General features: G+C 42.0%; 2 protein-coding genes across 3 annotated transcripts; both read right to left on the bottom strand.

The window, feature by feature from the left end:
• Positions 1 to 395: 395 nt before the first annotated feature.
• On the bottom strand, positions 396 to 2,767 carry RB195_007028 (uncharacterized protein; the record flags this gene model as incomplete). The annotated part of the gene is made up of 7 exons (XM_013439829.2): positions 396 to 443; positions 501 to 662; positions 765 to 863; positions 1,283 to 1,360; positions 1,422 to 1,530; positions 2,514 to 2,595; positions 2,656 to 2,767. 7 exons carry the CDS (start codon positions 2,765 to 2,767, stop codon positions 396 to 398), a joined length of 690 nt encoding a protein of 229 aa, XP_013295283.2.
• A 2,642-nt stretch (positions 2,768 to 5,409) lies between these two features.
• RB195_007027 (uncharacterized protein) lies at positions 5,410 to 15,445 on the bottom strand (the record flags this gene model as incomplete). 2 transcript variants are annotated; one of them, XM_064180436.1, is made up of 11 exons in its annotated part: positions 5,410 to 5,527; positions 5,602 to 5,664; positions 6,245 to 6,354; positions 10,459 to 10,630; positions 11,281 to 11,390; positions 11,443 to 11,540; positions 11,602 to 11,656; positions 11,717 to 11,812; positions 14,549 to 14,611; positions 14,670 to 14,692; positions 15,334 to 15,445. In XM_064180436.1, the coding sequence occupies 11 exons, from the start codon at positions 15,443 to 15,445 to the stop codon at positions 5,410 to 5,412; spliced, it is 1,020 nt and encodes a 339-aa protein (XP_064037307.1). The 2 variants fall into 2 exon arrangements, with proteins under 2 accessions (XP_064037307.1, XP_064037308.1); XM_064180435.1 differs by lacking the exons at positions 14,670 to 14,692; positions 15,334 to 15,445 and having other exon boundaries at positions 14,549 to 14,665.
• Between the last annotated feature and the right edge of the window lie 441 nt (positions 15,446 to 15,886).

The raw sequence follows: 15,886 nt of genomic DNA, 5'->3' as shown, positions 1-15,886 counted from the left end.
TAAGAAAGTATCAAACTCATACGTTGAACCTACTTAGATACTTTGTGAAACATAACCATATGATAACTAATTCATTATAGGAGAAAAAGACTAGAAACTTAATTGATTAGGTCACCGAATTAAAGACAGCGACAAGATCAGAACGGAACGATCACCAAGGTTGCAATCTTTATCGATCGGTGCAATTTAACAACACGTGGGAAGCTACACGTTTCGCTCGTGCTACCACACAAATAAAAAGAACATCCTCTCACACGGCAGAGAAAAATCAAGAGGATGGTCTTTTCACCGACAAATAACGTGAATTCATAGCAGAAATATATCCGGAAATATTTACACCAAGAAAATTCCAGAAAAAAAATAACAAAAACACTGATGAAAGATGACATCAACGTTTACTCAGAAAACTCATCGACCTCCCTGTATTCTTCAGTCTGCGTTACCTGGAGTACCTGTAGTTTTCATTGCATCATCATTGATAACGGAATTCAAAAATTTACCGATCTAGTTGTTGCAAAGGAACATTTCGAGTTCGTTGCAAATTGTTCTTGCGATAGTTCGGGGCTAGTAGGAAATTTCTGGATAAGTGGAACAATTTGCATGCTGGGAGACTCGGATTCGTCTTGAGAAAAGTCGTCTTCATCTGCACGAAATTGTGCGTTCTAAAAACTATTCTACAGAAACATCGCAATGGGATATATTAGATGTGTGCACTGCATAGTATCTATGATACTAATCACTAGAATGTAAATCATCGGAAGTACCTCATGCACGAATGGTGATGACGGTGAAAATTGCTCAGGTGAGAAACCAGACGTGTCCAGATGATGTCCAGCAGGTGTTCCATTGAAACGGCGGAAATCCTTACTTGCACATTATGATCTTGTGACGTTATATGGGAGTATATAGGCAAAGTCCAGTTTTTCATTCATTATGCTAGCAAAATCATCAACACTAACAAAGAAAGCTGCCTTCAGAATTCTACTGACTCGAAAAGTCTTTCGTTCACCGTTTCTGAGGAAAATATAGTTGGAAAATGGAGCAGAAAGAGTGGTCCTTCCCAACCACACTTTACCCCTTTCCCATATAAGGACTGTTGTATAGTCAGATTCAGTGCGACTGATACAAATATTGTTATTTATCTTATTTTCGTTTCAATAAAACATCTCCGACAATGGATATCACAAGGATATCGTAATGCCAAGGGCTTGCTGGTAGTTTGGACTTATGATTTGTTCCTTATCAAGCTTCTTTCACATCATCCAAAAGTAAAAATAATCACCAATTTTCGAACATCTGCAGGCGTTGGTAAGCCGCTAAGGTCGTCCTCATCAGCTGAAGAGAAGTCGCAGAAGTTTGTCTGAAACACATACGACAACTATTTTCTCTTCGACTCATGTTAAAGTAAAATGGGAACACACTTGTAAACTACTCTCATAAATTCCCCTTGAATAGAAATGGTTTCCAAACGAAGTTGACGGATAGATCCGTGAATGGTCATTTACACAATGATTCATCGTATCTTCGAGCCTGATCTGTGCGAAAAATGAAAATATTCCAAACAATAGAACACGTGTAAGCAATGGGGATAAATGCTACGTTTTTGTTGGCCCCGGCGAACGCGACTTTCCACGGCAACGCAAGCGCTATCCATGCTCTCGTGAAGCATGGCCTCAAACGCAGGTTCCATGAAAATTTCCGCTGCTCATTTATCTTCTGCAGGAGGTAATTTTCGTGACGTGCACTTTAAAAGGTACAGCGAAAACACTGAACAGTCTTCACAAATTCAGATTCAAATTGATTAAAAGCACCAGACTTATCAGTTTACCCAACAAAAAACTCCTCACGATGGTAGGATTAACGGAATGATGGTGTACAAGGCAGTCTTCATTGCTCTACGAACGTTATGGAACCTCATAACGTCACGATGTCCCATTTCTAATCCATTTTACACGGTTTCAATCAATCCTGTGGGTTCGAGGAGTTGTGCAGTTGGTTAAAATGACTTCTTGCTCCACATCTATCTGTTCGTTAGATTGAATCCGGCAATTCACATTTTCGCCGTAACATTTACCAGTTAAATCCAGTACACTTCCTACTGGCGAACAGAGCCGAACAGTAAGGATTTTGACAAACGCTTTGCTTAAGCTGAACGCGCATCGCGGACAACAGGCCAACACAAATAACGGTATCGAGAAGCGTGAAAGCATGGCAAAATTATGGCTGAATTCAGAAGTAGTTTATAATACACCTCGTCGAGGAAAAGAAATGCTTAGCCACTGCGGCTTCGATTGATCACCCGTCGCTTTTTTGGTCGAGTTGTCAGCCTGACGCTCCAAACTCTTCTCAGTGACTACGTGAAAGTCAAAAAAGGTGTGTACCAACGAAAAATAAACAAGTTTGTTCATGACACCTATTACTCACTACCGAAATCCTGTACTCATAGCGCAGAAGACCTTAGTGTCACTGCAGAATACGGGGCGCAAAGTCGGTCAAAAATAATCCTATCTCACCTTTGCTTACGTGTATTACGTTGGAAGAATAACAGCAGCGATCTTTCCAGATTATTCGATAATTCAGTTACGTTATGAGCTCCTAAAGAGGCGAAGTATTCTTAGTGCTACCCTTGAGAAAAAAAAAAGAAAATGATTCTACCCGAAACTCTGAGACAGTCATCACGAAGCTGCTGTGAACTAATTGCAGCTATATCCAATATCGAACGTGCAACCACACTGGCAGGGGGAAGATCCTCAGCAATGGAAGACATGACAAACCTAATGTTCTCAAGAAAAAAAAAAATGTGAACAATGAAAATACATAATTTATTGTGATGAGTCCAACACGAGTCTAAAAAACGCAATGAGAATGGTATGTTTGAGGAGTGTGATCTGGTTCTATGAAGAAAACTAGGTCCACGTGAAATCCGATAACACAAACAAATCGTTCCCATCCAATCGTTGTAAGTAACCGTCAGCGTGACTGCTATATCTAGCGGAAATGGTAATAGAGACGTTAACTACAGTGGGGCCAAAACGAAGCATCAAGCACGTACGCGTCTTCTCTCGAGGCGCTTCGGTGGAGCGTAGCGGCTATGAGCGTGACGAGACCTTTGCTGGCACCAGTGGTCCCAACTCGGTTCTAACTGCTGTCTCCACCGCGCCGTTTCGAGCGCGTACGCAAATGCACCGCAGCTACACTCGTTGTTTATGTCGTTGTCGATGTCGAGCTGATAGTCAGATTTCTTCACGAAGTCTTTCAAAGAAAATTTATGATGCTCTTCGTGTCCCACGTGAAAGGAGGAACTACTCGGCCATTGTGGCAAGCGATCGGGACAAACGGAAGAGAGATACCTCTGAGATGACCTCTGAGATAGGGCACACTTACTGTAGTCAGCAACGAGCGATTTACCCATTTACTATTTCCACCCACCTCTTCGAGCGCAGCCGCTCATGCAAATATACTTGGGTCAAAAGGAACGACGAAGCACGGTGCAATTGCGTACGCGGCTTCTCTCGAGGCGGTGCGGTGGAGCCCAGCGGCTAAGAGCTCACTGACCCTACCCTTGCTGGCACCACCCATCGCTACACTTTGTGAATCAGTCCCAGCTGCTGTCTTCACCGCGCCGTTTCGAGCGCGTACGCAAATGCACCATGCTTCATGTCGTTTTAACCCGACTACGTAGTCGGGTCAAAACGACGTGAATCACGAATGTAGTTGCGGTGCATTTGGGTACGGCTTCGAAACTGTACGGTGAAGGCAGCAGTTGGAACCGAGGTGAGACCATTGCAAACTGCAGCGATGCATGGCATGTCCGGAACATCTTCAGCACGAGAATTATTAAGGAAAGAACAATTTGGAAGTTTCAGATACGGCCAGAGTTGATACATACAGGTGCTCAAGCTTATGAGGCGGTGGCACTTTCAGAGAACATTGTTTCAAAGTTCGGTGAAATATGAAACACTGAATATCTCACTATTTTACCTGATAGGTCTCAACTGAGCCATGCACTCCATTTAAATAAAATCCTGAGGTTTGGCGAAAATGTCTCAGCTAAAGAATTTCTCCCAGGAAGAAAATAGGCATAGGGGAAAGTAGTTTTGAATAAAGGCATCACCCCACAAATCTGAGGTGGCGCAGATTTCAGGTAGAGTATTCTTTTAAGGGATGGTAGATTATGGAGAGGAGGGTGATTCCGTCCATTTCTTCCTAATTGCCGTAAAAAACGGCCCGGAAGATGCGGCACCGCACAGGGCTGGCGCGCTCCAGTCGAACTCCTTGTAGTGCGCCAGAACGCCCGAAGAGGTATCTTCCGGACCGTTTTTTACGGCAATTAGGAAAAATTGGACGGGATCACCCCTCTCTCTTTTAAGGAATCACCCCACGAATCTGAGGTGGTACGGATTTCAGGTGGAGTATTCGTATACGGGATGGGAGACTACGGAGGGAGGGGTGATTCCGTCCATTTCTTCTTAATTGCCGTAAAAAAAAACCGCCCGGAAGATACGGCTCCATTCGTTTTGGCGCACTATTTTCTACAGGGGGTTCGATTGGAGCGCGCCAGTCTTGAGCGGCACCGCATCTTCCGGGCCGTTTTTTACGGCAATTAGCAAGAAATGGACGGAATCACTTCCTTCTCCGTAGTCTCCCATCCCGTATACGAATACTCCACCTGAAATCTGCACCACCTCAGATTCGTGGCATGCTACCTTTAATCTACGGTCCCGTATACGATTACTCCATTTGAAATCCGTACCACCTCAGATTCGTGTGGTGATGCCTTTAAAAGTGCAGATGGCATGATAAGGTCCGCAAAAACAGCAAGAGTTTGGGATGGAAAATTTCAAATTTCTTTAAAGTCAATAGCTTTGAGTTGAATTTGAGAGGGATTTGTCGTGGAGTTTAATGAGTAGACGCCTATTTATCATTTCCTCAATAAGTGTTTCCAGTTGATTTTTAAAGCTTCTTCTCACAGATCCAACAATTCTTTCCTATTCTCCTCCCATCCATAGAGATGCTGATAGGTTGAAAACCCATTCAATGCCTTCAGGGGCAAAGTATTTTATTCTCCTTTTGTATCCTATAGAACTGCACGGAGCTTGACGTCTAGAAGTAATCGACGATGCTAACACCGAATATACGTAGTCCGCAGATGATATCTTCCAGAAATGATCTATTATCAACACAAAAAAAAAATCCAAGAAAAAAGACAAGGATAGGATCGCACAACGTCATAAAACGTAAGATTGACATCATATGATAGTAATTGTTTCATCGCAATTTATCTTAAGATCAGGGGTTGTGAGTGGGCATCAGACACTCGAGAATAAGCCTAACATATCAAAAAGTATGTGTAGGACTTGAGATGATATGTGAGCCAATGAGTGTGAGATAACCGCAAATGGAAAAACGCTATTCGTCAAAATTTCGGATGGCTAAATGTACATCAGTTTTCGAAAACATTTTATTACATCCGGTTGAAGCAGCGCCTGGACACGATACTTCATCTGCGCCACAGCCATCAGAAAGTCTGAAATCTCCGCAGCATATAATAATATCTTTATAATGATAGACGTGCTCTATCATAAAATGGAGCAGACTCACTTAATCCAACAATGTTGATGGATATGCACTTTGCAGATATCGCATATTACAACAGCAACTTTTCTGAAATAGACCTCATGTTTTTTCCTTGAAGTTCGTAATTAGCGAGTTGAAGAAAATATTTAGCATGTTCAAGAAATGTAGTTGGGTCCAAACGACCGGAAGTCTGGTGTAATTGCGAAGGCCGGTGTCAGGATTATCCGACCGGCATCCTACAGCTGAGCAAGCCGAGTAGTTCGGTGTATGTTTACAGATATGATTTTCAGGTACTCATTATGGATACTCTAAGTGCCAAACAGGGGAATGTATTATACAAGATGTGGAAAGGTAAAGAAAACCTATTTTGAGAAAAAAGGAACACAGGCTGATCTCTGACGCAACAATTATTTCTGCCGTCTGCCAGAGGAGATCTGTGTTGATGTCACGTCTAAGAAGTTACCTGTCGCATACAAACTGCTGAAAAGATGTCCACCAAAATTGGCGTACTTAACAACAAGTTCAGATCCGCATTTATGAGATCAGGAATAATGTGTCTTCACAACTCAACAAAGTACAAATGTGGCTTGGGCTGCGTGGATTCTCTAGCAAAATTATTAAAGGCAACAATTTAGAGAGGAGAAAACATGAATCCAAACTAACTCACCGAACAACAACTTTCTGACATAGGGCGCAGGTCGGGCATCCATACTTGGTGGTCAGAATAGGCTCCAACTCTGCTATCGCTCTCGATGACAAACAAATTCTGTCGTTCTTCTGAACCAAAAATGAAAAGAAGTAGCCGTATGTTTTCCAGTGGATGTATTTTCAAACAAATAATGTAAGTTTGTAGAACATCCAATCTGGACAGATTAAGTGAGTATTTGGACCCAAAGACTTCGCTGAAAACTAGTTTCAGAGGACGTTGCATCCTCGATTTAATACTGGTAACGATTCGCGTATTTATCTGTTATATTTGTTCTTCAATTCACAAAGAACTCTGATGCAAAACTAATGTTTATTCAAAAATATGTAACTAGTTTATTCAAATTTAGGGACAATTATTGTTATCACTGACTCGTTCTATCCTTTAGAAATATGAAGAAAGAATAGATTTTAAAAGAGTATACTTCTCATGGCAGAAATGTGTGTATTTTTTCGATCGTTTAAAATAACCTTAAATAAAAATGATCTAATTCAAGAACGAGGAGAGAGAGAGTTCAGAGAAAAGATATGACAGCCTTGACATTCTAGCAACGAATAAACGGTGGAATCAACTGAAATCGAACAATAAACGTTTTTTGTTCAGGTGCAGCATTCGCGTGGGTCTTCAGAGATCTATACAAATCCTACGCAACTACTGGAGCACCTAACAAAATTTCTTCACACCATAAAATGTCGCCCAAAAATACAGCATAGATTCACTTATGCAAAAAGTATAGATTGCATTTAATGACATAAACTTCTCGTCTCCGCCAATTTTTGCGTAACAACGCAACAACACTGCAACTTGAATAACTCTATACGCTACAGCATGTACGTATAATTGTTCGATCTAAACTGCTTAGTAAAAACCACGATTATGCTGCTGAAAACCATCGTTGCTGTTCAGCACAATTTCTAACGAAAACAGAAAATGAATGCGTTTGAAGTGCCTAACACTTGTATGAACAGAAATAATATACAACTTATATTCTTCTGTTTCGAGAAGAATATCGATGTCAGCGAATTGTTGTGAATAAAGCTGGAATCTCAAGGAGGTCGTGTGGGTGTTCAAGAAATCGTTCATGTTATTCATGACGACCTTCCACAACAGCCTCATCGTGGTGTGGAGGTTAGCCCAGGTGTCAAACTCCGATGCACATTACGATAGGATCTCCAAGTTGAGAAGAAGGACAACTTTTTTGACTTCATCGGAAATCGAAAACCCAATTCGGAGTAGAAGTAAACAATTGCTAAGATTCCGCCTTGGAGCAACAAGCCAAGGTGGTTTCTCGAGATCCATGTAGGTTAGCAAGAAAGTTTGTTGAATACTAACCCGGTCGCGGCAAGGCTGCTTAGTACGGGTTGATAATTTTTCCATGTGGTGAAAAATTTATCACACCTGCCTCTCCACAACGAATTCTGCCTCACCCACAATAATGGGTGATGTCCCCTCAGAAATCGGACGGTGTGGCGCAGGTGGGAGGCGATCTAACCTTTGCTTGTGCAGATGACTTTGATTATGGGCAGAGATACAGCGACACGCGCCACAATCTCAAACACGCAACTCGTAACAAATAAAATTGCAACACAAAAGTATTTTCGGACGCCGACTTGTGTTACCCTACATGTGATTGCTGTGCAAGAAACCGAGAGTAGAAGGAGCGACTTTCATTACAGCTGAATGATGGTACATCACTTATTCACGGAGAAAGGTGCCGCGAAATACGGAGAACGTTATTTTTTGCTGTACACTCATGCGTCGTTCTCGTCGATACATGTGTGGTAGTGTAACCTCATCTGGCCATCTTTCGCTTATACTTTCTGCGTCAAGAATCTATAGGCATCAACAACTGCTGTTCGCCAACTTCAACAGCTGATGAATCCGTACCAGGCACATTTTGTAAAAAAAAAAATTGGAGGAAGTGATCTGCAACGAGAACTCCTTCTACAAGTTCGCTTTTGGAGACAACACCGAACTGGGAGTGGCCGCAAAAAAGGATTGCAGCACCAGAAGATCCGGAAGAAAGACCGTATTGAGAATAACAGTTGCAAAAGATAATCGTGATGGTGATGTTCTGTCATGCATCTCTTCCAAATTAGGAACTTCTTTTCTATCGAAGAAGAATCGTCTGTGGTCATATGAATCACCAACAGCTCGGCGCGACCACACTTCTGTCGAGGTGTCTACTCAGCGTCTCAGTAGCACTATCCTTCTGAAGAAGTTCTAATCACCCTCTTTTTTGAGAGGTAATAAGATTGAGCCACGAGATAGAGAAGAACATCAGTTAACCAGAGGAGCAAAGAAATCGCACATGACAATCGCACGACAGGCTTGGATCAAAATTCGAGAGGCACAAGGATGAACATGAAAAAATAACCAACATGAACAAGAATTTCGAGGCTTGATCCGAATGAACCACACATTGATTGCAAAAACTGCAATCGTTCAACGACTGCAGAAAAGAATCCTTGAAAACGCAGCCAGAAGAAAATTCAGGTATCAGCGTTGAAGAGTAAATGTTCGGACAAATGTGTAAGAGACCTGTAACTGTACTGTAAGGGACGAATATAATATTCCGGTAGCAGTTTCGTTAAAAAGAGATGAAATTCGCTTTAAGTCGATCTCGAAACTGAATTGGTTCTGTCCACTACCTTATTTGATTTTGGAGCCTCCATATTGAACAGGGTGATTGAACGAGAAATAATGTGGCAGCAGGAGAGACACATACTCCAATTTCTTCTATATATTCGCAACTATTAAAATAACACTCAGATACTAGGAAGTACTTTTGATATGTGAAGGAGATTTTCAACATCTTTTTCTAATTTTTCGTGATAAATATGACAGCAAATGTAGAAGTTGTTCAGTCAACTTCCAATCAAACCCAATAACAAATGAACACAAATTCCACGCTATACCTTTGGAAAAGAGGACACTGCCGCTGTATATTCAAAGAAGAAAATGAAAATCTGAGAAGAGAAAGAGAAACGATAAAGATCAGTAACAGGAACTGCCCAGTTGTATTTACACGTATGCACTCCGTGTGTATCCGGGGGAGCGACGCTTCTACCATAACATACTTCTCCTTTTGTCTGGCGTTCACTCCTTCATCGTCTGCTCTCACCTGAACTTAAAGCGCACTGCCCTCACCTAATCGAACACATTGATGTGTCCATCAGGTCCCCACCAAGTTCGAAGGAGGATTCAAATATTTTTCTAGCAATTTACAACTTGACATTTTGCTACTGAATGAACGGAAGACTCCATCTCTGTCATTAGTTATAATGTTTCACATCATACACTTTGCATCGGTTACAGGGAGAAATAAGAACTTGTTTAGTGTCCCTAAAAGCAAACGAACATTCCGCCCAATTTCAGTTGTAGCAAATCTTTACCACGACCTGTTCCTTGCGATCTTAGGGTTATTGCAGTAGAGGTGGCCCGAAAGCTAGTGCCCGCCACTTTTATCCCTCACTTTTCATTCCGTTTCGATACGACAAATAAGCTGATCATATAATAATAGCTAATAATCACACCAATCCTTTTCTCAGCAATTTCGCTCAAATCCCTTCACAAAGATGTAAGTAGAAGTACAACAAACTGACCAATGCCTGTAATCCTACACTTTATAGTCGTTCACTATTCATGTGCTTTAGTTAACGATGAAATCCAAGTATTGTAAGCGGTACAACCTTAGAGGACTTGGAATTCGTCCTTATAGGACTCTTACCCAACAAGATCGGCTTAGGACGCGACTGTATCAGACTACGACGGCGACAATGGGTCCGATGAGTAGAGACACGTAGTAGATGAATAGTAATACATTACTAACTCCGAATCTCTATCTCTCAAGCCTATTGTCGAAAGTGCGTACTTATGGTCGTCTCCCGCATCGATGACAAAGAGAACTTTCTGCGGGTTTAAAGACTAAAAATCCACTGCGAGCAGAACTAAATAAATATTTGACACAACCCCCAACAAACGGCACTACACGTGTTAGTTTGGTTCTGCAAATGCACCTACACATTCACATTTCCGATTGGGGTGTTACCAGTTATCAACATCAGGTATACGCGACAGCATGAAATTTCCAGTCTTTCGACACGATTTTAATGTGGATGAGCTATAGAATGACACGAACAGTTGAAACATATAGAACAAACTCATAAATTAACCTCTAGAATCCAGCCGCAGTGAATCAATTTGTCAATAAAAACTTGGACTTTCATCAACGACATCGAGTTAGAAAATCTGGTACCCTCATGGAGTGCCCAAGAATGTTCGCATTCTCCTCCATCTTCCACCATTTTTCGCACATAACGACCAACCAACGTGAGCTCATCCATGCTGGAATTAACGGTGTCTTTGGTGAAAGCTTGAGAATTTATGGTCACGAAATGTATGTCCTGCCACTCCTTAATTTATCACCTCTCAGTGAATATAAGATCTTGACTAATATACGACTACCATTTTCCGCTGATCTAATCTTTAATTCTTTCGATTATTCTTGAATTTGTTCAAGATCTTGTGCATTGCCTGCACCGTATGTGCAGTTGTGATTAATTTTCAGCCATCTGCAGGTAAATGTATAAATGTGAGTGTATCAGTGTGACAGTAATGAAAAATGCCCAAGTAATGAAAAATACAGGTAACTCAATAACTAATTAGACATCTCTTCACATAGCAGGTAGTTACGACTTCCAAATTAAGTTTTTCGAAAATGTGTAGTTGTTGGAAATAGTTGTTGGAATCGAGGTGGGACCATCGGGAACTGCAACAATATAGGGTGGTAGCAAGGGTCCTCCGTCGATTCTAACCGCTGAGCTCCACAGCTTTGCTCCACCACACTGCTTCAAGCGCATCCGCTTATGCAACTGCATCATGTTTCATGCCGTTTTGACTCTACTGTAACTCTCCTTAACTAGACATAGTAAGTGATGAAATGGAGAGAACAAAACAGGGACGAAGAGAAAGCGGACAAAAAGTTAACCACTAACCTGAATCCACTGATGGGACAGAGTTCTTTTGGAAGAACATCGTCAGTCACTAATGCCACCATTTCCTTCTGAGATTCTTCCTCAATAATTAAGCGCAAACGGAAGCCAAGCTGCAAAAAATCATTGAGAAGAGAAGGAAGATATATCGAAGAGTCCTTCAACCTCAGATAACAAAGAGTTTAGCTGGTTGAGCAACGACGACGCGAGAATGTCCAAGTCCTCTTTACTGCATTCTATTTTCGTTACGACCTTCCGATGTTCTGAAGTAAAAAGAATCCGTTTTGAACGAATAAATTGGATATCCATAAGGAAAAACCAAACTTTTTAGGTCGAGGGTAACAATATTCCGTATGAAACTGAGGTAGAATTCTTTTTTCTGAAAACCAAGTAAGAAATACAGGTCAATTCTCTACATTCCAAAGAAAAACTAGCTTACAGTGATAATACCCTTATTTATAAGAACAGCTGCTAGGAGTTGATGAGCTATGGAGTATTGTTGAGAACATTCGAGAATCTCTGAGAACACCGGAACCTAAGAAAAAATATGGTTGATCATAACGGAAGGACTTGACAGCATGAGCAAAAATTTTCTTTGCACAGTGAAAGAACTGTGCATGTTTCTCAAACTGGACCCACCCCTTTTATCCAAATCTCGGCTAAGTGCTAGAATATTCATCATATATCGTAGCCCACATGGTCAAAGGGCAAACATCAACGACGCATTGAGTCTTATGAGCGCTACCTATTTCTAGCTATCACGCCCAACCAGAACCTAGAATGCTCCAACACTTAACGAGCCCAAATTTCTCTTCTAGTATGTAATTTGATTGCAAACGATTTCCCACCAGTTTTAATCTCTCGATATTGTCCACTTCACTTCACAATCTATACCGAGCTCTCAAGATTTTCACTAAAACTCACATTGTTTCGATGACTTCAAAACCAACCCCAATTTTGCTAATACATATCTAAGAAGTGGAGCCGGGCAGAAGGAAACGAGCGGCATGGGGCGTATAACAACATCGAGGATGTGGTGAAGAAGACCAAGAACACCCGGCTGCTCACCTCTTTAACACAGTCGTCCTTCCTGTTCTGACCTATGCTTCAGAAACCTGAGTACTTGAACAACCAGGAAGAAAATGCGGTGAACGTCATTGAAGACGCAATCAAAAGAGTTGCTAGGAGTATTCCGTTTCACACGAGTGAGGTACGGGATTCGAAATTCTTCCCCTCAGCGAAGATTAGACGTGTTTGCAAGGAAAGCAAAATAAGGTTCGCCGAAGACTTGATGCGGTCCAACGATAAGCGTTGCACTAGACCCGTGAGCGACTGTGTTCCACGCTATGTTAGGCGCGCTACAAGAAGACCGCCGACTCGATAGTCAGATTCCTTTACGAAGTCTCCAAGGAAAATTCCGATGCTCTTCGTGTCCCACGCGAAAGAAGGAACCACTGAGCAGCTCTCTCACGCGATCGAGGCGAATTGAAGAATCACTAGCGTCCGCTCGACCAGTTTGAAGTTCAAGGTGATCTAAGAACCGTAAAAATTCGACTTTGCTTTAATATTGGCATAATCACCGCAACTTGTCGGCTATAAATATGAAATAATCTTTATTAAGAGTAACGTTCCGGCGAACTCGCCTTCGTCAGAGCCTAGAAAGTCACAACGTGAAATGTCACACGAAGTTATCTCAATACCATACTCAGAACAAGTTATCATCCTACAGAGGTCACATCCGGAACAAAAAACCAGAAGAAGCGTTGTTGTGCTATTAACGGACCACTGGGATATAGACGTGCTCCGCTAGTATTAATTAGGATACGACCCGCACATGACTCCTGCAGAGGTCTTGAAAGAGAGCCAGATCGTCGGTCACGGGTATGCACTTATCCTTCCTATTTTTTGGGCCTATGACGTTTAACCAAAATACCTTCCAAGTTCTGCGAGCCACATTTTCGGGTACATGCGATAGTATTGTGGCACCCATGCGAAAATGAAAATGTTCACGACATTTCCTGCGATGGGGTTCGAGACGGGTCGCTGAGTTTTAGTGTTTCACCCTATTTAAATGAGAATGCAAAGTGGTCACCTTTTTTGCCAATGTATTATTAAATGCTTGTCACGAAATTAAATAGGCTACACTAGAGTCCACTGTCGTCCTTCTTTACCAAACGCCTCTAACGCCTTAATCAGGTCGTTGGATATGCAAGCAGAAATTGATCTTTTTGAAGCCATCCGCTCTGGTATATTCTCGCTGTGCAACAAGACCTGGTCTTAGCGGTACATTAGCAATAAAACCGTTAAAGTTTTCGATTCGTTGCGCTAGATGAGCTCCACTGATTCGCTTTGGCGCATCAAATACCACCTTTACGGCTATCTTGAACATGTTCCCAACGACTGATTTCTTGTTTTACCAAGAGTGATTGAAAAGTCAGTGGACTATGGTGTTTTTACTACGAGGTTATCGGAAATATCTTGTCTTCTGCAGTACAGGAAGGGTCCTCATTCCATGATGGGTTGTTCTACTTTGGATATGAATGCAAAGCCTAGTGTGGGAGCTCGTCTTTGCAAAACCCCTGATCTGGCTGTAGTAGTGTCCTGACCAACGGGATACGGAACATTTGTACAGGAGCGTCTTGCCACATGGAACGCCCGTAAAAATTTAATGTCCCAGTGTTCTACGAGTAGTTCGAACACAATTTACTTTTTGCTTCACTTTTTCACTTACAACCCACTTACACTACTACAGAAGTTTTTTCTGATTCCAGGTCATCTCTTCAAAAAAGGTCAGAAAAGACCAGTACGTTAAAAAAAAAACAAAAGAAAAGAGTTTCTCAGTGTTTTTTCCTCACTTTGTAGAGTGAGCTCTGTGCACGCCTTTCATTGCGGACGAGTTACTTTGTCGTGCTACGGATCGTTTTACACCGACTACAAAATCCCTTGATCAAAACTAAACGTCTTCGGGTAAAATTTAGTGGAGAGGGGTACTCCGACGCGACAGAATCGAACTGGTATAATACTGTATCGTGTCATCGTGGCGGGTACTTCGACTGTTCCAATACTGTAACAGCTGCAATTACAGCGCGAAAAAGGCCATGGAGCACAAGTGAATAGCTGAGGAGGAGGAGGAGGGGGCTATTACAGTACTGGCACAGTCGAAGTATGCGCCACGATAACACTAAATACAGTAGGAGAGCAGTTCGATTCTGTCGCGTCAGAGTGCCCCCTCCCACAACTACATTTTACCCACATCTTCTAATGAACTAACTTGGTCAGTGTTGCTACGCTCTTCATGTTCCTCGATCACACGTAACTTCTCGCCCATGTGATCCTTAATGTTGCAATTTCTTCTAAACGATATTCGCTGTGATATTCTGTAAAACATTTACAGTTTTATAGAAGTAGCTTCGATCTGTCTTCGTAGTGCGCGAATATTATCGAATTTTGGTATGTTCTGGAAAAGAAAATCTCTCATCTTCATTTTGAATTCCATGGAGAAAGGGGAATAGGCTTCGGGTGCTTAGGATCCGCTGCGGATACAGTCTAGACCTCTGAGTAGGGGTGCTTGCTTCATACCCGGGCTTTGAAAACGTCCCTCTTTGCGTGGAGCCAGTGTTTACAGATATTTGAAACTAACACGAGATCCCGGCAAGACCGGTCTCTCGTGTTGATAACACTGTTTTTCCGACATACACCAACGTGAGAGAGCAAGTCCGCTTCTCAAGTACTTAAATATCAAGTCACAGAAGAGTCTTCCCATAGATTATCTTAAAAGTCTATAGATTACAAAGTAGGAAGTTTTTTGGCAGATGTATGAATGATCAAAGTATGGAAAAACTTTACCTATCAGCTTTCCATCGTCCATACAACGAATGTAGGACAATGTAAATAAACAAAAAATAAATAAAAGTAAACGACTACTTGAAGGCACCTAATACGGAACACCGATATCCACAATCAAAAATCATCGCAGTCTTCGTCGCATACCGCAAACTCTGATAGGACAGCGAAATCTGTTAAATCGATGGTTGTTGGAAGATATCATCTACGTACATCCGTTATCAGGACCGTCGGTTATCCCTACGGGGAAGTCCTGCCCATTTCTGTACGACGCAAGAGGAGAAACCCAATCATTGCCCCTCACTCGCCTCGCCTCAATCCTCATCACCGTTCAGAACAATACCGCTGAACAATCTGCTCGTCCTCTCGTTTAAATGTTGTTGCAGCAACTCTATCACGCAATCAAGCTAGAGATTTTCCCCGCGGGTTATACGGTGCAGCCTATATAGTCGGGCCAAAACGACATGAAGCACGGACAGTTGTCTTGACATAACTATAGCCGTCAACAGCACCGTGGCTGACTGTGTAATGAGTCGGCTCAATTAATTAACGAATCTTGAGCTCCTCTTGATCTCGGGATGAACTATTTGCAATTCGCGTCCGACAGACAATTTTGAGCTTTATACAAATTTTAAGTGTAGGTATAGGCAGTATGATTGCTTGCATACATTTATTATGCTGGAACTCGATCAGGGCAAAAGAACGTGTAATCAAGTGAACAAGGGGTGCGAATGAGGCAGTTTGCAATTGTCTGAAGAGTAAATAT

This window comes from Necator americanus, chromosome I (genome assembly GCF_031761385.1).
Source record: "Necator americanus strain Aroian chromosome I, whole genome shotgun sequence".
In the NCBI taxonomy this organism is placed as follows: Eukaryota; Metazoa; Nematoda; class Chromadorea; order Rhabditida; family Ancylostomatidae; genus Necator; species Necator americanus.
The sequence above is the reverse complement of the archived record's forward strand: the minus strand, read 5'-3'. Positions and strand labels throughout refer to the sequence as shown.